General features: G+C 48.1%; 4 protein-coding genes across 4 annotated transcripts; all 4 read left to right on the top strand.

The window, feature by feature from the left end:
• Positions 1-570: 570 nt before the first annotated feature.
• Positions 571-1,070, top strand: LOC119351872. The gene has a single exon (XM_037618660.1). It carries the CDS (start codon positions 626-628, stop codon positions 833-835), a length of 210 nt encoding a protein of 69 aa, XP_037474557.1. The 5' UTR covers positions 571-625; the 3' UTR covers positions 836-1,070.
• A 2,831-nt stretch (positions 1,071-3,901) lies between these two features.
• On the top strand, positions 3,902-4,488 carry LOC119351871. Its single transcript, XM_037618659.1, has one exon. It carries the CDS (start codon positions 3,988-3,990, stop codon positions 4,195-4,197), a length of 210 nt encoding a protein of 69 aa, XP_037474556.1. The 5' UTR covers positions 3,902-3,987; the 3' UTR covers positions 4,198-4,488.
• A 4,220-nt stretch (positions 4,489-8,708) lies between these two features.
• LOC119358110 (UPF0481 protein At3g47200-like) lies at positions 8,709-10,282 on the top strand. The gene has a single exon (XM_037624809.1). It carries the CDS (start codon positions 8,807-8,809, stop codon positions 10,280-10,282), a length of 1,476 nt encoding a protein of 491 aa, XP_037480706.1. The 5' UTR covers positions 8,709-8,806.
• A 4,169-nt stretch (positions 10,283-14,451) lies between these two features.
• On the top strand, positions 14,452-16,236 carry LOC119351870 (cytosolic sulfotransferase 8-like). The gene is made up of 2 exons (XM_037618658.1): positions 14,452-14,993; positions 15,591-16,236. Exons 1-2 carry the CDS (start codon positions 14,452-14,454, stop codon positions 16,108-16,110), a joined length of 1,062 nt encoding a protein of 353 aa, XP_037474555.1. The 3' UTR covers positions 16,111-16,236.
• Positions 16,237-19,878: the final 3,642 nt, after the last annotated feature.

The raw sequence follows: 19,878 nt of genomic DNA, 5'->3' as shown, positions 1-19,878 counted from the left end.
AAAACTGTTAAGAAAACTGATCTTGTAGACTAGTGGTGCGCATGCCACTCAACATGCATGTCCAAACGTGAGGCCGAGTGTGCAAAGGCGTGAGTGCAGTATGGGTTCACAGTTACGAAAATGCATTCCTTGATGCAGAGTTTACATCAAAAAGAGAAGGCATGCACACCCCAGCATGGCAACATGCATAAAGCTTGTGATTTTTCTTGTCATATTAGAGTACATCAAAGGCCATACCGGCACAGCTTTGTTGGGAAGTTAAGATGAAAAACTACTAATTGACCATCCATTGCTGCACAACAAGTAGCAACATATCCGAGTACATATTAGTCACGATCACCAACTTTGTACATGAACGACAGGTAGCTAAACTTGGAACAAATCGCACAAACATGCGTGCGCTGGCAGCACATGTGTACCAGCACAGTCACACTCACATTAGAGGAAACCATCCACACCATCACATGACACGCACCAACGTCCCCAATTGCCTTGTGTCCAAGCCATTCCCTCTCCTATATACACCCACAGTGACACCCCCTTGTGGCCTCACACTCCTACCACTGCCACTCTCCACTGCTCATACGTAGGATCCCAGAGCAAGTGTGCCGGCCGGAGAGGAGACATGGCGGACTGGGCCCCGGTGTTCATCGCGCTGGTGCTCTTCGTGCTCCTCTCGCCGGGGCTGCTCTTCCAGGTCCCCGGCAAGAACAGGTTCCTGGAGTTCGGTAACAAGCAGACCAGCGGCGTCTCCGTGCTCTTCCACGCCGTCATCTACTTCGCCCTCATCTCCATCTTCACCCTCGCCGTCCGCGTCCACGTCATCCTTGGTTGACCAGCATGGCAGACGCCGGCCGGAAACTATAGCTTCAATTTTCATGTACACTACTACTACTTGTGATGATCCGCTGTGTGCGATCTTTGATGTCTCTTAACACGAGGTTTACTAGCAACTAGAGGAACAGGCGTGGCCCGGTCATAGCTTTGTTTGGCCTTTTCTTGTTGTGCAGCGGTATGTTGTCAAATGCAAGAAGCATCCTTGCTTGTAATGGCGTAATTGATATTGCAACATTGTTTGTGTTACTTGTGCCTAACTGATATTACAGTGTTGCAATCCGGAGCACCCACTCTCTGCATCTGCCATCGGCCACCCAGTCCGGTTCGACATTTCCGATTAAAAATAAATGAATCTGGTGTGGTATTGTATGGTATGCCATGTAGTTCAAACCTTGTAGACTCGTTGTTTCAGTTATTGATGATAGATTGGTGCGGAAGGCAAACGACAAGACAACATCAGGTAGTACAATACATAATGTGTTGAAATTTGGCAATTTCATGATTAATTGTACAATATAAATCATGATTAAAACAATTATTAGCATGCATAACTCTAGTATACCATATGAGCAGAACAACATGAGCAACAATATTGCATATGCAACAATAGATCACGACACACATACTGATCGGTTGCAAATGAAGTAGCGGTGGCTATGGCAGTGGCAATGTTGTCGACGAGGAAGTTGGCAAAGACCGGTCGAAGTAGATGCTGGTGATGACGGCGCACAAGAGTGCCTGACTTTGGAGGTAGACAACACGTGCAGAAGAACACGAGTAGTCGCGTGAAGCGCTTCACGAAAACCTAATTTGCCCTCTCATGGTGTAGGTTTACAAGGGCGAGAGGTTCCCGAGACCTGCTCTCCTGCTCGCCGGTGCACGCCAGTGTTCATGATGCAAACATCAAGAGAAGGCAAAAACTCTAACTTGATTTCGCTGTGTATTTGGCGGTAGGGAGAACCCACCACATAAGGTGGTCTCACATCACCTTCACTAGTGGTATGAGACTAAAGATTTGCACCATATCTTGCCATTTATTCATTGGCCTTTGGGATTTACTTTGAATTTTCCGGAAATGCACATGGGCCAAGCCATTAATTCTAACACAATGGGCTAGGTGCAAACAGTGGACATCTTTAAAACTCATTAGCTAGTAAAATTTGCTCATTCCGATCCATATTACTTGTCATTTAAACAGATGTATTTAGGACTAAAATAAGTCTAGATACATCCGTTTGAGAGACAAACAATATGGATCGGACGAACTATATAATATTTCCTCAAATAAAGAAATAAAAATATGGGTTTCCATGTAGTTAGAACTTCTATTAGAATAAAAGATTAACAGACAACAATAGGAAAGAATATTGTAGTTTAGATAACAAATCTAAATAAAGGGACAAACATATATATCATCTCAATCACCTTGTTAACAGCTCTACCAAAGAGCATGTACAACCGGGCTCCTCAAACCCGCCTCAAACACCCGGGCAGACGTCCAGGTCACTGACCGGTCACAAAAAACCGACCCAGACAGGCGCCTCAAATCGGCCTCAAACATCCGGGCTGACCGGCACCCTTATATCCAGTCCAAATATGGGGTGGCCCGGGCGCATTTGCGGTCCTACCTGCAGCCACTGAAGCTCCTTCCTCTCTCATCGGTGCACCCAAATTTTTTAGTCCCACATCACCGTGCGAGGCAGACGCTGACCGGCTTAAATAGCCGCACCGGCAGATGGTGGCAAGCTTCTCTGTTGTTGCATAGGTCAATCAATTCTTACTGTGTGAACGAGATAGCTTGCCACTAGATTGCATTTCATAAACTGATGATTATTCATCGAGTATCAAGTTCGTCTCTTTCATATACGTTGATAGCCCTCCTACAATGACAATAGTTTTTTATTTTATTCATCGAGTTTTATTGACACACTGCGATTAAAAAAAAGCAGTACTGACATTAATGTTTCCATTGTCAAGGACATAGACTCTGACTATGAATCTTCTATGTGATAAGCATAGAAGATTCATAGTGACAGTCTATCTTCTTAACAAAGATGCAATGATGTCAGAAGCTTATCGCTTTTGGACGACCCGATTATTTAAGCCGGTCGACTAGCTCATCACGCGACAAAGTGGGACTAATACGGATGTGAAAATTTTAAGTACGAGCAATTTTTGGTGTGTTTTGACAGCCTCGTCGGCCCAAGATGAACATGATGATCGACGCGCATAGCGCTACATGTAATAACTATTTTGGAAATAAGATATGTGGTTGCAAATGGTAGAATTTGAGGCCCGTCCGGTCACTGTCCGCGGGCACGTCCACAAACGTTTGAAGGCCCAAATTTGCAGGTTGCGGCTGTAGATGCTCTAAGTTAGCCAGACCCAAAAAAACACATGCACGTTCACTCACATCAGCTCTTTCAAAAGTAGGAGCTGATACATAAGATGATCTACATGCACGTTCGAATTATTAACAAACAACCTATTGGTTTCAAAAAATTATTACTACGTCCGTCCAGAACTAACCGTCGCTAAAATGAGTGTATCTTAGCGATGGTTAATTCCGGACGGAGATCATATTTATAGGCAAAAAGTTGCAACATGTCGCAACATATCTGAGCATAGATTAGTCACACGACCAAACACTCATTAGGAACGGTTAATTCCGGACGGAGATCATATTTATAGGTACAACAAGTGGCAACATATCTGAGTATAGATTAGTCACACGACCAAACACTCACTTCAGCAACGGTTAATTCCGGACGGAGATCATATTTATAGGCACAACAAGTCGCAACATGTCCGAGGACAGATTAGTCACACGACCAGCTTTGTACATGAATCACATAACCAGCAGCTAAACTTGGAACAAAGTAACAAGCCGCACAAACATTCGTGCGATATCGTTGGCAGCACATTAGAGAAACCCCCCCACACCATGATCAACCATCCACACCATCACATGAGATCAGCATGTGCCTCCCACCCACCCACCTCCCCAGTTGCTTCGTGTCCCAGTCATTTCCTCACCTAAAGGCGACATATACACGGCCTCACCCCCTCGTGGCCTCACACTCCTTCCACTCTCCACTGGTCCTACTATCACAGATCAAGAGTATCGATCAGAGAGGAGGTAGGTAGCCAATGGCGGACTGGGCCCCGGTGTTCGTCGGGCTGGCGCTATTCATCCTCCTCTCGCCGGGGCTGCTGTTCCAGATCCCCGGCAAGGGCAGGATCGTGGACTTCGGCAGCTTCCAGACCAGCGGCGCCTCCATGCTCATCCACGCCGTCATCTACTTCGCCCTCATCACCATCTTGCTCCTCGCCGTCCGCGTCCAAGTCTTCCTTGGTTGACCAACAGCTGCTTCCTTATCATTTTCAAGCCTCCTGATTTAGCTTGTAGAGGGGCACAGGCGTGCAGTATGATGTTCATTGGGTGATTTAGTTGATGGAGTTTCTTTGCTACTTTGTCAAGAATGTAAAGTTTGAGTTTTCAAGTACACTGCTTCTGATGGATGGTGTATGATCTTTGATGTCTCTTAGCATGAGGTTTACTAGCAATTGAGCATTCATTAGCATAGTCACTCCTGATCAGAAACTGAACTCTTTCTTTTTTGTGATCTATTGCAAACTGAAGTTTGTTTAGGAATCTCATCATAGAAAGCATATGCGGGTAGGTACACTTCCCAGCTGTAATCATTGATGAGTGCTTGTACTAAGGGCATCTCCAACGCTGACCCTTAAACCGCCCGCATCCGTTTAAAACAGGAGGCGCGCTTCGGTACAACCCCCTAAACCTTATAAAGGGCAGGATGGTCATTGCACATGGCTATAGCATACCCGCCCACCATCGTACGCCTGCCCGCGTCGGTACTTTGAAAAAAAAAACACGCCGCCCCTAGGTGAAACCCTAATGGTGATCATCGTTCCAGCTACCGCCTTCCTCTCCGGCAATCTCTGGCGGACGGGCAAATACTCTTGCCATCATTGTCGCCCTCACGCCCTGGTCGCCGCCAACCCCGGAATCTTCACGTCGTGGTCGCATTTTTCTCCGGCCAACATAATGCGTCGTGGTCGCCTTCCTCCCCGACCAACATCATCACGCCTGGGCGCCTTCGTCCCCAGCCAACATTGACGGTTCTCCCCTCCCTGACGGCGTCGACGAGGTCGGCGAGGCTAGGACCTCGTGAACGCCTCGTAGGTCTTTTGTTTGTAATTTGTTTTGACTTTACATTATATTACTCATTGAAATAAGATGAAAAAAATTACTCCTTAATTTACTAAGTAGGTAGTAGTTTAGTGCGTAAATTTGTGCGATCTACTGTTAAGCAATTTGATTGATGAACTGATTATATTTGTGATGATGTTGTGATATGAGACTTTGTTTAAATGTGTATGGACGGAGCAAGAGACCAGTTATGATGGCCATGATTGCAATAGCGAGAATGGATCCTCGTCATTGAATGTGAACCAACCTGATGAGGAGAAGCATATGAATTTGGATGAATCTTACGGTGGCAATGTAAGTGTCTTGAACGTTGACAAAACATGGAACACAAATAACATCATCGTCCGTGATTTTATTCCTCACAATCTTGATTTTACCAATTTTTTTGTTAACAAAACTAATTAGTATTTTTTTTACTGCTTTATCTCCTTCCGTACTAAGAAAACCAAAAACATCACTCCTTGTTTTTTCGAACCAAATATAGATAACACGCTGTAGTGAAATAAGGCCTCTATTTCCATATGTCTCTTGGATCATGAATTTTTTACTGTTTGAATTGTAACCATGGATCATAAAGTGAAGCAGGAGAAGCGGAAGTTTGTCCTCCTCGCCTGCCGCCCCAAGGAGGAGACCGAGGACCACTGCTTCAACTACGTCGACGATCTTGAGGATTCAGACGAGGAGGAGGACGCCGACAACGAGTAGACATCGTCAGTGTCATATTAGTAGCCATCAATGTCGAATAACATCATTTGATGTTTTAACCACTACTTACAACCCCCTCCTATGTGCCCCCCTCGCTGTTGCTATTGGCGGCGGTGGGGCGCCTCTTCCGACCCTCTTGCCTCTTTGCTACTCTCTGCCGAGTACATTGCCCCCTACCGTTGCGGTTCGTCCTATCGTTGTGGGCGTGTATCAATCTTCGGGGTCAGCACCAAAGTTGCATCGATCCACTCTTCAGAACACCCCCGAATAGATTGCATGAAGAACCTCATGTGCAATCTCATCTCTAAAACTATACTACTCCCTTCGTTCACTTTTGTAAGTCATTTCAGACAACTCAAAATAGGATATTTTGCACATTGTCTGAAATGTCTTCAAAGTCTTATAAAAATGAACAGAGGAAGTAATATTTTTTATAAAAAATGTGTGTAACCCATCCAAGCCCGGAGCTTTAAGGTCTCCTATGCAACTGTACTCTTCACATCCTCAGCAGTATACTTAGCAAGGACGGTTTCATACGCAAAGTTATGCTGTAAAATAAGTTGGAGTTACACAAACAAATTCTCTTACAGAGACTAGTTGGGCCGCTTTGGCTCAGCATGCATGTGCAAACGTGAGGCGGAGTGCGCAAATGCGTGAAATGCACTATGAGTTCACAATTACGAACGCGCAAAGGAAGGCACACAACTCAGCATGCATAAAGATGTTGCTTTTATCTTGTCATATATCAAAGGCCATACTGCTGGCCCAGCTTTTTTTTTTGAAAGGATCCAGCTCAAGGCTGGTTCCATTGATTCATAAGCAGGGAGCAGGTGGACAAATGACAAAGGCGATGATCCGAGAATCAAGGATGTAAGAAGAAGAGAGAAAAAGAAGTGCCAAAGGTACAGCCGCTAACTAACTACTCAGGGCGGGTCCCCGAAGGGGCTCTGCAAGGATCGACCGCCACACTGTTGCCAGAGGTTTAGGTTGCGCCGGATTGCGTTTAAAATCTCCCTAACATCAGTTTCCTTGTCTCTGAAGGTGCAATTGTTTCTTTCTCGCTAGACTTCCCAGAGAGCTAGCATTAATAGCGATTTTAGACCCTTTCCGAAAGCTGGCTGTGTTGCTTCTATCATGGTTGTCATCCTCTCTAGCGAGCTGTTGCAGTTGCTCCAGGTTGCTGGGTGACATGCCTGGCAGTGCTGCCAAGATGCCAAGTCGTTCCAGACGGTCTTTGTGATGCTGCACTCCCAGAACAGATGATCTGCACTCTCCAGGTTTTTGCGGCAGAATTGGCAGAAGTAGCTGTTGCTCCATCCTCTGCGTTGAAGCCGATCGTTGCACCACAGCCAATCTTGATGAAGAAGCTAAGCGAAGATTTTGAGCTTTGCCGGTGCCCAAGTGTCCCAGATGGCGCTCTTGAGCTGACTCGTTGGTGATCCCAGAAACTGCAAAGCATATGCCGAGTGAGCGGTGTACTTGCCTGAGCCTTCAAAATTCCATCTGACCCGGTCAGGGATATCTACTTGCAGTGCCACATGCTGCTGCTGGATCTGTCGATGCAGGGAAACAACGTCGATGAGCAGATCACTGGTGTTGCCGTGCGCGAAGTCCGCGATCCATTGATCACCAGTAATTGCTTGGGCCACCGTTTTGTTTTTTCTTCTCGAGTGCGCAAACAGACCTGGGTAACTGATCTTTAGGGGCGCCGATCCGAGCCAGATGGTGTGCCAGAACCTTGCTGTCTGACCGTTGCCGATGGTGACCGCCGTGGCAGCGTTGAAAAGGGTTTGATCCAGATCATCACAAGGCGTCTCCCCACCTACCCATGGACTGGTCGGGTGCTGTCAGGATTGCCATAACCAACGCAGGCGCAGCGCCCGGCCGAATTTTTGCAGGTTCAGAACTCCGAACCCTCCCAGATCGATCGGGGAGCAGACTCGGTGCCAGTTTACCTTGCAGCTTCCCCCCAGAGAGTTCTTGATCTTTTCCCCAAAGGAAACGCCGCCTGCTTTTGTCAATTTCCTTTAGCAGCTTGGATGGAAACTTCAGGGCCGTCAGGGCAAAGGTTGGCAGGGCAGAGAGCACACACCGGACCAGGACTCGGCGGCCAGCAATAGAGAGCATCTTTCCTTTCCATCCTGCGAGTCTGCTCCTAATGCGGTCCAGGATAAACTGAAGATGGACCAGACGGATCCTACCGAGGACGAGGGGGAGCCCCAAGTACCTTATCGGGAACTGCTTTGTTTGCCCGCCGAAGGATTGAAGAACCGTGGTGAGGTCGATCTCATCCCAGCTTTGTTGGAAAGTTAAGAAAAAAAGTTACGAATTATACATCCATTGCAGCTCGATCAAATGCCGATTAACTCAGCGCAAGCACCCCACCAAGGAGGAAGTGATTAACAAAGTTATAGATCACGTTGCTCCTCCTCATCGTGTGCGGAGTTCGTGGAAACGTCGGTCTGCTAGTACACGTGTTCAAATCTAATAACTAATTAATGAGCTGTGTTCTTGGCTAAACTGTGCCAGCAGAGACGGACCTGGCACCTATAACGCGTTGCCATCCGGTATAAAAGCGCTTTGAGTCGAGGCGTTGATTTCTTTGGAAGCAACTTTGCAAGTGGCATTACGAGGGCTAATAGTATATTAATAATGAGATAATCATGAAAATAATAATAATTGAAAGGTTCTTCCCGGTTGTGTTGCATGTTGAGGAAAGATGAAAAGCTCCCTAGCTCTGTTATGGCAATACGCATACATTATGGTTACTTGGTTGATGAGAGTCATGCATGTGAAGGCCGGCTGCGTGTTTTTCCTTGGCCGTCGGCGTATAGGTTGGTCTATATAAAGAGGAGCGACATCTTCTCATGCATGCATACGATAACCGATGTAATCTTGGTTCTCAACTCATGTATTCTCTTTTCAGTCTCTTCTAGGACATTTGTACATGTTTCTATTTTGAAACCAGCAGTGTAATTTTTGTTATTAGAAATAGCATCCATCTTGTAGTTACTCTTAGTTTGCTAAAACATGGAAGCACCTTACGACTATCAGCTGGCCGTGGCTGATTATTATTGGGAGGGGAGGCCGGCCGTGGATCCAAATGTATGGGTTCCCGGCGTCCCTTTGGAGATGACAGTTGCGCCAACTGCCAGCCAAAGTGGTCTGGTGGATGGCTCTCCCGGACGGCCGCAGCTGAAGCTGATTGAGGAGGAGAGTATTGATCATCACTACGCGGTTGAAGTGTTCAAGCAAGCAGCACAATCACTTCAGGAGGAACGTGACAAGATGGAGACGAAGATCCACATGTTCCCTCCAAGCATGGGGGATCTGGCGGCCAAGTACGCCTTCCCCAAGGTGGTGGCCATCGGCCCTTACCACCACGGCCGGACCCCGGCCCTCCGGCAGATGGAGAGCACCAAGCACGTGGCCGCCTGGCACTTCATCAACGACTCGGGCCGCTTGGTGGAGGAGGTGTACGGGGCGGTGTGCGCGGTGGCGGACGAGGCCCGCAGCCACTACGACGAGGACAAGGTGCGGGCTTTCGGCGACGACGACTTCAACCCTATGATGTTCTACGACGGCTGCTTCCTGCTGCATTGGGTTGACGAGGCGGTGGATCCGCTGCTGAAGGACGCTTTCAGCTCCAACTGCACCAGCATCAGCTACGACATCGCGCTGCTCGAGAACCAGCTCCCATGGGTGGTGGTCCAAGAGCTGATGCGCTTCATGCCGACGCCCCCGGACCTGGTACGGTTCACCACGGATTGGAAGGCCACTATGCAGCCCACCGTACCGCTCCTAGACAACAGCCCTCTTGCATGGGACGACAGCTACACGCCGCTGCATCTTCTTGAGCTCCTGCGATACTACATCGTAGGGAGCACCACCGAGACGCCGGCCGAGCCCGACCTTCATAAAAATGCAGAGAAGATATCGATTTCCGTCAGTGCCATGGAGCTTGCGGAGATCGGCATCGAGATCACGGCCACCAAGCCTACGGCAGATCTGAAGGAAATGGGCGTCAATGATAAGCCGCTCCTCACCGGCGAGCTTTTGCTGGCGCCACTGTCCCTGGACGATGCAAACGCGAGCTTCCTCGTCAACATGGCGGTTCTGGAGCTATGCACGACCCCAGACTTTTCTGTAGAGGTCGAGGAGAAGTCTGCTGTGTGCTCCTACCTCTGCCTCCTGGGCATGGTGACGGACAGCGAGGAGGACGTGCAGCAGCTGCGGAAGAAGGGTATCTTGCTGGGAGGTGCAGGGCTGAGCAACAAGGACGCGCTGGAACTGCTCAACAGGGTGGAGAACCGGCTGCGACCCGGAACCCACTATATGAGGACCATGGTGCTCATCGAGAACTACAGGAAGAAGAGGCCGAGACGGATCAAGTTTCACAAGTTCCATTACAACTATCGTAAAGCCATCATCTTGACGTTGTCCGGCATTGCTGGACTTGCCAGCTTCCTCGGGGCGCTCAAGTCTCTCAACTCAAGTAAGAGCTAGCTGGCTACGCCTCTAGTCCTGCGTTGTACTGTGGTACTATGTAGTAGCTAGAAGCAGGCGCTTTGCCACGCCAATTTGCTCTGCATCATCTCCCTAGTACTAGTAGGTTATTTTCCGGGTGTTTTTCTTCCTTTCCATTGTACTTATTCGTTGGTTGATCTCTACCTTGTTTATTAAATTTTGCACATTTTGCATTTTTGGTTTTTTTAACACAATACAGATGCAGACGTTCATACATACGTACATGCACTCATCCCTATAAACGCACGAACACACACTCTATCTCTATGAACACCTATGAAAGACTGTCCGTCACATCATCTTGAGAATGAGGAAGTCGCTACAGACGCCTTCGTAGTCGGTGGGAATGTCTCCTCTGGAATAAATCTAAAAAATATATACAAACACAAATGTCAAGTCTGAAACATGAACTCTGATGGGCAGGGAAGACCACTGTTCTCTTAATCATCCAACCGCAGATTGATTCACTGCCTTTTTCGGTTTGTCATACTAGTTTTTGCGCTGGTAAGGTTCGAGCCCTTCACGTAGGTGAACTTGTACGTGTGGTGTGTTCCAAAGTAAAAAGAATCCATCAAACAGGAGAACCAGCAGGTTTCTTTTTTCTTTTTTCTTTTTCTTTTGGAATGGGAGAACCGGCAGGACAAAGGCAGAGTGGAGCGTGACCGAATTGCCGTCAAGCGCACATGCGCACCTATGACCCCGGAAGTCCAAAATGCTACACCTATGTAATAGTTCTACGAAGCTCATGTAAAAGGTATGTCTAAAACTCAGTCGACTAATATTCAACGAAGTCTTAGTCGAGTGACGTTAGCGTGGTTTTTTTTTTGCTACAAGCGGCACGGCTGGATGCTACAAACGACGATGAAAAATGATGTGACGGTATTAAAAGGAAAAACAATAAATGCTACAACCATTCTAACAGAAATGCTACAACCGCCAATGAAGAATGTTGCAACCGATGATATGACGTACTACAACCGATGGGGGCGGCATGCTACAACCGGCAAGACAAATGTTGCAACCGGTAGGAAAAATGTTGCAACCGAAGGCATAAAATGCTGCATGGTCGACTGAGACTTAGGGCCTGTTCAGATCTCCTCCCAACTCCACAAACTCCACGATTCTAGCTTCCCATCCCAGCTTCTCACTTCACGCAGCGAGACAACTCCGTTTGGCAGCGATCGCTGGCTTCTCCTGTCGCCACTATGGGCTGGCAGCAAGGGTGGCTTGCCTTAACGCCATAATGGGCCGGTTGGAGGCAGCCCGTCTTGGTTTTCGGCGAGAGAAGGAGCACATGGTACCGATTCGATCGAGCGATATGTTCCAGCGAGCGTACCGGTTCGATCTGCCCTCACTTGGCGGTGGCAGCTGTGTGTAATTTGGGTGAACTTCTCCTTTTCCAATCGGTGGAGCTGGGCTTTTGGTGCTTCACGTTTTTACACTAGCGGCTGGTTGAGCTTCTCGCTTCTAGCTTCTTGGCCCAAACTCGTTTGGCTCAGCTCCCTTCCAGAAATTTGTGAAGCATGTAGCTGGAGAGCCTCCGAACACACCCTTAATCTCAGTCGAGTGATTTTTAGCAGACACGCTACGTAAATCCATTCCATTCTAATTACATAGGTGGGTTGTAAGGTTGGTTGTAACTTGTAAGGTTGATGGCGACAAGCCTAAATGTATGTGAAGTAAATAAAGACACAGAGGGTATGTGGCGGGCACATTGGTTATAAGAGCATTTACAGCCGTCTGCCTCAAACCCGCCTCATACACCTGGACGGGCCATCCGGTCACCGTCCGGTCAGGATTTTTTGATCTAGACGGGCTTCTTAAACGGGCCTCAAACGCCCGGGCTGAATGACACCCACCATATCCAGCCCAAATATGGGGATGCCCGGGCATGCCCGGACACGCCCGCCACGCAGGACCCGCCAGCCCGATCCCAACCTAAATTGCATCAAATCCATTAAACCCTTCCTCCTCCTTCCGCCGCCCTCCAACATTTCCTGTGCTCGGACCCTAGCCGTCCTCCACCCTTGCTCCCAATCCTCACCACCGGTCCCGATCCATCGCCGGAGATGTCGTCCAGCCCGACCCACACCGCCGCGACGGAGACGCGGTTTGCCTCGTCCGTCAGCGGGGTCACTTCGTCGGCTGTGACTTGCAAGGCGGAGAACGTCGCTCGGAAGTTGTGGCGGCACTGGCAGCAAGAGAGGGAGGCGGCGGCGACGTCGCAGGGAGGTTCGGACATGGTGGACTAGCTGTCTCCTCCGGCGTGCCCGGATCCCTACACCCCTTACACCCCTTCCATCCAAGCGCCGACGTGAATTACGCCGTCCGACCCCATAGGGACAAAGGAGGATTCGACGGCCGGCTGGTCCATTCCGGAGTGTTTTCCGCTCATGCAGATGCTGACGGTCGACGTGTGTGACTCGCCGCAGCTTGTTCAGGCGCGGATGAGCACAGGTACCGGCAGTGCCCGGGCTACCCTCGACCTGTTCAACAGAATGACCGAAGAAGAGTTGGTGCGTCTTCTTTGCTCCTGTCTAATCAGATTTTTGCATAGACCATTAGTTCATTTCGTACATGATGAATGCTTGCAAACCATAATTATGCAGGAGGCGTTCTTGTCGAGCATGATCAATGATAAAAAATATCCGACCGAAATGGAGTACGAATTCGCGGCCACCACCGCTTTTGAATTTGGTACAACATCCGATGCCCCTCCAAGCAAGAAGAAGAAGACAACACCTCTCCAACATCTTTGAGGGATCATTCAAGGGGAAGTGAGCAAGTACATCGGGTACTACTCACAAGTGACCAAACGCCCCCAAAGTGGGATGGGTCGCAACTTACATAAGCTCAATTGCTTTATCTTGTCATCATTTGCATATGCTTTTTGTGTTTGTATTTTCATGCTCATACATATGTTGTTTTCTAGACGGTGGTGGTGGCCACTTTGTATCATGAGGTGGAGAAGAAGCCATTTGCTTTTACCCATTGTTGGGTCATATTGAATGGCAAGCCCAAGTGGAACGAACTTGTGGCCGACCTCAAGTACGGCAAAAAGAGGAATGATGGCTCAAGCTCCAACCAATTAATTGGGTCGGACGATGAATAGGACGATGTTGTCATGACGAATGGAAAAGCCACCGTGCCAAAGGATAACCACCAAGTCATGAGAAACAAGTGGGAGAAGGCACATGCCGCCTGTGATGCCGTGGCTACCAAAATGTCGTCCACATAGACGGGCATTTTTTCGGTGAGGGAGAATAAGAAGGAGGGGAGGTACAAGCTCATGTTGGATTCGCAAAAGGAAAGGATGGAGTGGGACCCGAAAAGGGCATAGAAGAAGCTCGAAATTGATAGGAAGACGATCGAGTTGGAGAAGCAACAAGTGGCGATCAAATGGGAACTCTAGAAGGCCAAGATATTTGGCGACATAGAGCTTGGGAAGGAGAGGTTGCAACTCGCACGGGACGCGGAAGTTGCTAGGATCATGTTGGCGGACGAAACCCTCTTGGATGAGCATGCGAAGAAGTGGCTTGCGGGCAAGAAGAAGATCAACGACCGTAGGGAGTACGAGGCGGCGAGGGCGGCAGCGGCCCGGATGTAGGCGGAGGAGGCAGCATGGATGCAGGCGGAGGAGGTAGCCCGGATGCAGACATAGCAGGACGCAATCCGCCTGGAGCAGAACACATTCCGCTCGGAGCACGCACCAGAACAATGATCCGAGGCTATCCAGCACGCTCGGACATTGATTTCATTTTGACATGTCCAGTTTATTGAACTATGATTTGCTTTGGTGCCCGACCGCGTCCGCGGATGTTTGGGTGGCGGCTAGATGCTCTAAGGTTGGGTATCAAGTTTCAACACGAACAATCTTCTACTCAAGAGCAGATAACTATAGACGATGAGTATTCATACTTATGAATTCATCCATTACCTCTTATGGAACGTACTTCCTTCGTTTCATAATATAAAAGCACTATATTATAAGACGGAAGGAGTAAAAGATAGCCAAAACAGTCCACGATGGGTCGACCACATGTTTTCGCGGTCGGAAACGCTGATCCGGCCGTTAAGTGGAGCCTTTTTTTAAGGAATAAAGAACGCCATCGTCGTCAGCTCACCAGAGAAACCGACGCATCGCCCACATGGCCATGGCCACTCCTACTCATCCAAGCGCATCTTGCTGCCTCGTAGGTCCCGTCCCGTTCAACGATGTCGTAGGCGGCGAAGAGGACGACCGGATCACCCCGCCCGAAGAGTGCGGGCACATCATCTCCACCTTGCCGACCATCGCTCTCCATGGCCGCTTCGTGCACCACCAATACCAGGGCGCTTGGGTGATCCACGAGAGGATGCCCGGTGTCCTCTCTTTCCAGCGGCGCTTCACCCTGCGCCCCGGCGACGTGCTCCTCGCGAGCCCGCCCAAGTGCGGCACCACGTGGCTCAAGGCCATGTCCTTCGCCATCATGGCTCGGGCGGCGTACCCGCCCTCCGCCGCCGACCACCCGCTCCTGCGCCTCAACCCACACGAATGCGTCCCCTTCATTGACGATCTGTTCAGCGCAGGGCACGACACCAAGCTGGAGGCGCTGCCGTCGCCTAGACTCATGAACACGCACATCCAACACTCCCTGCTGCCCGCCTCCGTTGCCGACAACCCCAACGCCAAGATCGTCTACATCTGCAGGTATCTCAGGAACAGCTACCATTTCCTTCAGTTCCTAAGTACTCCCTCCGTCTCAAAATAGTCATCTACTCCCTTCGTTCCGAATTACTTGTCGCAGGTATGTATATATCAGATGTATTTTAGTTCTAGATACATTCATTTTTACGATGAGTAATTTGAAACGGAGGAAGTAGATATTTTAATGCTAAGTAGTTAATTTAGCCTTCAACAAACATATTTTGACCCTTATTTAATTTCTTACATGAACATGCTAGTAGATCCGAAATTTTTGCTGTCACATTGTGATTTTAGTTTGTTTGTAATTTCTATAAATTTGATCACCAATTTCTAAAAAATATTTAATCTCTTTTAATTAAGCAAAGTCATATACGTTTATGAAATTACCCAATATGATAGATCCATTAATATGTACAGTAGTCTTCGTAGATGACACCCTTTAGTGATGGTGAAATCTAAACTTCTAGCCCAGCATATATTCTAGAATGACACAATATTGAAAACCAGGGAGGTTGAGACATTGACTCTGCCAAAATTGTAAACGACCTTAGTTGGTTGGCAGAGCAGATGGAAATGATTTGATTAAACGGCCACGTGCAGGGAGCCCAAGGATATGCTGGTGTCCATGTGGCACTTTGGCAATACCATTCACCCATGCGAGTTCTCTGCTCTGTTTGAGAGTGTATGCGAGGGCAAGACCACAGATGGCCCCATGTGGGACCACGTTCTCGGTTACTGGAGGGCAAGCAAAGCCACACCGGAGAGGGTCTTCTTCCTGAGGTACGAGGAGATTCTGCTCAATCCGGTTGACAATGTCATCAAGCTGGCGCGGTTCCTCGGGGTGCCGTTCTCAGCTGCCGACGAGGCGGCCGGGCTTCCGGCAGACATCGTCAAGCTGTGTAGCATTGAGACGATGAAAGGTCTAGAAGCGAACAAGACAGGCGCCTCCGGACTGTTTTACAAGTACCCGCATGAAGCCAACTTCAGGAAAGGGGTGATCGGAGACTGGGTGAACCATATGACGCGAGAGATGGCGCGGCGCTTGGACGACATTGTTGAGGACAAGCTCCGTGGGTCGGGGCTGTCTTTTGGCTCTTCAAACGGTCGGGGTGGAATATGACACATCTAGATTTGGCATTTACTCCACTTAGTTTCTCCCCCTGATTATTGTTTTGTTGTTCTACCCGCATGAAATGTCTCGCGCCGACTAATTCAGCTGTGGGCATGTGCAGTTTGAATTTATGTTTATTTTGTGTTTTATTTTATCATTTATTACGACACTAATTAATTACATTTTTTTTCTAAATATTTCATGATACGTTTGCGGGCTGAACTTTGTGATTCATTAGTCGCACATGGTTGCTAAGGTACTACTAGGGAGAATATCTGGCACTACTTGTGCCGAGGTGTTACCGTGATACAGCCTCCTGGGCCGTTAGATTCTCAGATCGGATGACATTTGGAAGCTGTTAGATCTACTAGACCTATGCAAAATTTTCAAACTCCTAAGGGACTCTTTTGCGAAATATTGCAGAGCTCTAGGAGTCGTCCAATCTGAAAATCTAAATATTGTCCTGATACTACTACTACTACAAGTGAGGGAGAGAGCAGGACTGGGGCCATGGCTCCCGCATGCTGATCTTCTTTTCTGGAAACACCCCTACACAATATGTAGATTGATCTATGAATTTGTATGGATGACCCCCTTCCAACGTTTTACATGCTCCATTGGCCCCTTCGAATAAATTTTCTGCCTCTGTCCATGTGTACTACCTTGTGCGATGTGCTAGGCCGAGTTTTTGGAGTGGACTGTTTGCGATATGTCTTTTTTTATAATACATGATGATGCCATTTCCTCTATGCCTGCAATGTTTGCACATGCGAGATGCAAAGCACGAGAAGCCAAAACTACATATAATATTTTAAAAGAAAAGTATGTTTAACGTCCCTTAAGTTTACCAAAAGTATACAACTGATCATTCAAAAATATTTGTGTGACATTTGGTCTCTCAAGTCTCAAAACCACGTAGGTTTCGTCCAAAGCCTGGTTGGTGGAAAACCTGCCATGTGGCAGCGGTTATCTCTCTCCTCTATTCTTTTCTTCCCCACTCTCAAGAGGCATTTCATCAAACAGCGTACATGCAAACGTGCAGACGCTGCATCACATGTTGAGTCCATGTCGCACCTTCCCTCGCTGCCGTGGAGTTTGCCACCAACAGCCTAGACACGAGCTGCAAGATGGCATTCCAGTGCACATTGACCGACTGACGACGATGTTCCCCTACCTTGTCAAAGAGTGGCTGACAACGATGACTTGAGGCTGTGCAGCCGTCCTTGCCAACAACGAACATAGGCATGGCAACGCGGGAGGAGGGATGCGCTGTACTTGGGGCATGCAAGGAAGCTTATGGAGGATCTGTTCGTCGAAGATGATATGCCACAACAAAGCTATGGTTGCCAAGAGCTCGTCTATGATGGAGTGACGAGGGGGTGGGGAGGGGTTGGGTTGCGTCTCTGGCAAATTTAGAAGAGGGGCAGAGTTTGTGGGGTGTCCCTGGTGCTCCTGGTGAGGGGAAAAGGTGAGTGGCAGCTCGGTTACTCAGGGGGCCTCGATGTGGCTATACGATGGCGTCGTTCGTTCGAGAATGCACACCATTGGTTTGGAACTGCTGGATGCGAGGAAGGGGAAAGCTAGGCGGCTACCTAGGGAGCATGTAGCTGGTAGGAATTGAAGAACGGGCAAGGGCTACTTGGCATGGTCATGGCCGTGGTGGTGGCTGAAAGCACATCCACTCTCTGGGTGGTTTTGGTAATTCATGTCAACGTACATATTGTTGGATTAATATTTTCCTTGATTATATTTCAGCATAAATTCAACCTAGGCACAACTTGGGGATGTGAAATGGGACCTTTCAAGATGCTAACGAAAAGTGTTGGTCAATGCCTCAAGACTTCATTTCATGTTTAAGTGATCCAAAATCACATTAAGCCCGTAGGTATGCCAATACTATTAAAAGGGGATGAGATTGTTATCATGGACTCACTACTCGAGTGCTTAGAGATTAGACCTGGCGGTGCATCGGACTAGCCTGCCCATTTTGGTGGAGCTGGATAGTGTTGAAGCGGTACGTATGCTCACAACACATGTGGCGGATCGATCGCAGCATCGTACTCTCGTGGAGGAGATATGGAGCCTAGCCACGTCGGCGGAGAGGGAGATCTTATTTAGTCATTGTAGACGATCACAGAATAAAGTTAGCCATGAGCTGGCCGTGTATGGCCGAAGCACCCCACGCACCACAGTGTGGTTGTACTCTGGGATGAACTTTATTATAAACCTTTGTGCGGCTGAGAAGCCTCCTTGAGTAATGAAAAGTTTCCTTTCCCCCGCAAAAAAAAGCTCCAAAAGCCTCATTCAAACTCTAACATTCCACTATCCAAAACCTTAAGTGAAACTCAGGCTCATCGAACCACTCCCATCCGGTCTCACCGTGTTACGTATGACATAGTCGTTGCCTAGACCCTAAATTTTCGGACTATGAATAAGCATTTCATCTTAATGCCACTATGATTTTTTTTCAAGGATATGATTGACGTATCAAGATCATAGAAGAGTACTGTGAAGGCACATTGTTGATTACAATTTTCCACGGCTATGAAAAGCTAACACACCCACACAACATGCGAACTACTCGCCACTAGCCTCCCAATCTACTCTAACAGGAAGCGACCCTGTTCCTCTCAGTAGCCCGGCTGCTCTCCAGCTTTGTTCCTCGAGGTCGATCTTCTTGAGCACTTCCTCGGCGGATGGTGAAGTTCTATTAAACACAATATCATTCATGTGCTTCCACAACATCCAGGCCACCAGCGAGATGACCGTCCATGTCTCCCTCTTGAGCTGACATTGGGGATTTATCTTAGACCACCATGTGTCACAGAAAAGAGAATGCATACAGCCCAACGTGCATAACGCCTGTGCCTTTTTCTTGCCATACTGCTGGCTCAGCTTTGCTGGAAAGCTAAGGAAAAAAAAACACGAAGCACATATCCATTTCAGCTCGATCGAATGCTGATTAACTCAGACACAAGCACCCCACCAACGAGGAAGTGTTTAACAACGTTATAGATCACGTTGCTTGTCGTGTGCGTAGTGCGGACCATCGGTTACACTTGTTCAAATGCAATGAGCTGTCTTGTTGCATGGCTCGGCTGTGCCAGCAGAGACTAACCTTAACACCTAGCGTTGCTCAATTAGTTTACGACCTCATGTACGCTTCGCCCTGATGGTCTAATGTAAAAATATATAGCCTATTGCGTACGTGGTAGCCACATGCATGGTTGGTGGCAGTGCTACTAGCTCTCACCAGTCACCACTAATTAGTGGTAAGGCTAAGGTATATGCATGCAGTTACCACTAACCATATACTACCATATCCTCTCAATTAGTTGTTGTTGTTGTTTTGAATTTGATACAAAAATCATACTCCCTCCATCTCAAAACAAGTGTCTCAAGTTGAGACACTTATTTTGGGACGGAGGAGTAATTGTTAAAAGAATTAACTGGAAAGGGAAGTGAGCTACCAACTCTCTCCACCAATCTTGGAACATTACGAGCCCTTAGATATTATGGAGACCTCCGTATATATGAATGAAACAATCACACTTGTTGTTGTTGTTGTTTTTTGCTACTCAAGCGATATGCAATAACTACTACCATAAATTTGGCTCACAAGGGAGTTATATCAGAGCCCTTCGCATTGACGAATACAAATTGGGGCCATCTATAGGTCATGTATCCGAAAAAACATCTGCAGAGTCATTTTCTCTATGGACCATCCGATCAGCATCCAATGGCTAGGAGCGCGCCGCCAACTCTTTATCTTTTTCT

Source organism: Triticum dicoccoides, chromosome 2A (assembly GCF_002162155.2).
Source record: "Triticum dicoccoides isolate Atlit2015 ecotype Zavitan chromosome 2A, WEW_v2.0, whole genome shotgun sequence".
In the NCBI taxonomy this organism is placed as follows: Eukaryota; Viridiplantae; Streptophyta; class Magnoliopsida; order Poales; family Poaceae; genus Triticum; species Triticum dicoccoides.
Note: the sequence above shows the minus strand (reverse complement) of the source record. Positions and strands in the feature narration are given on the sequence as shown.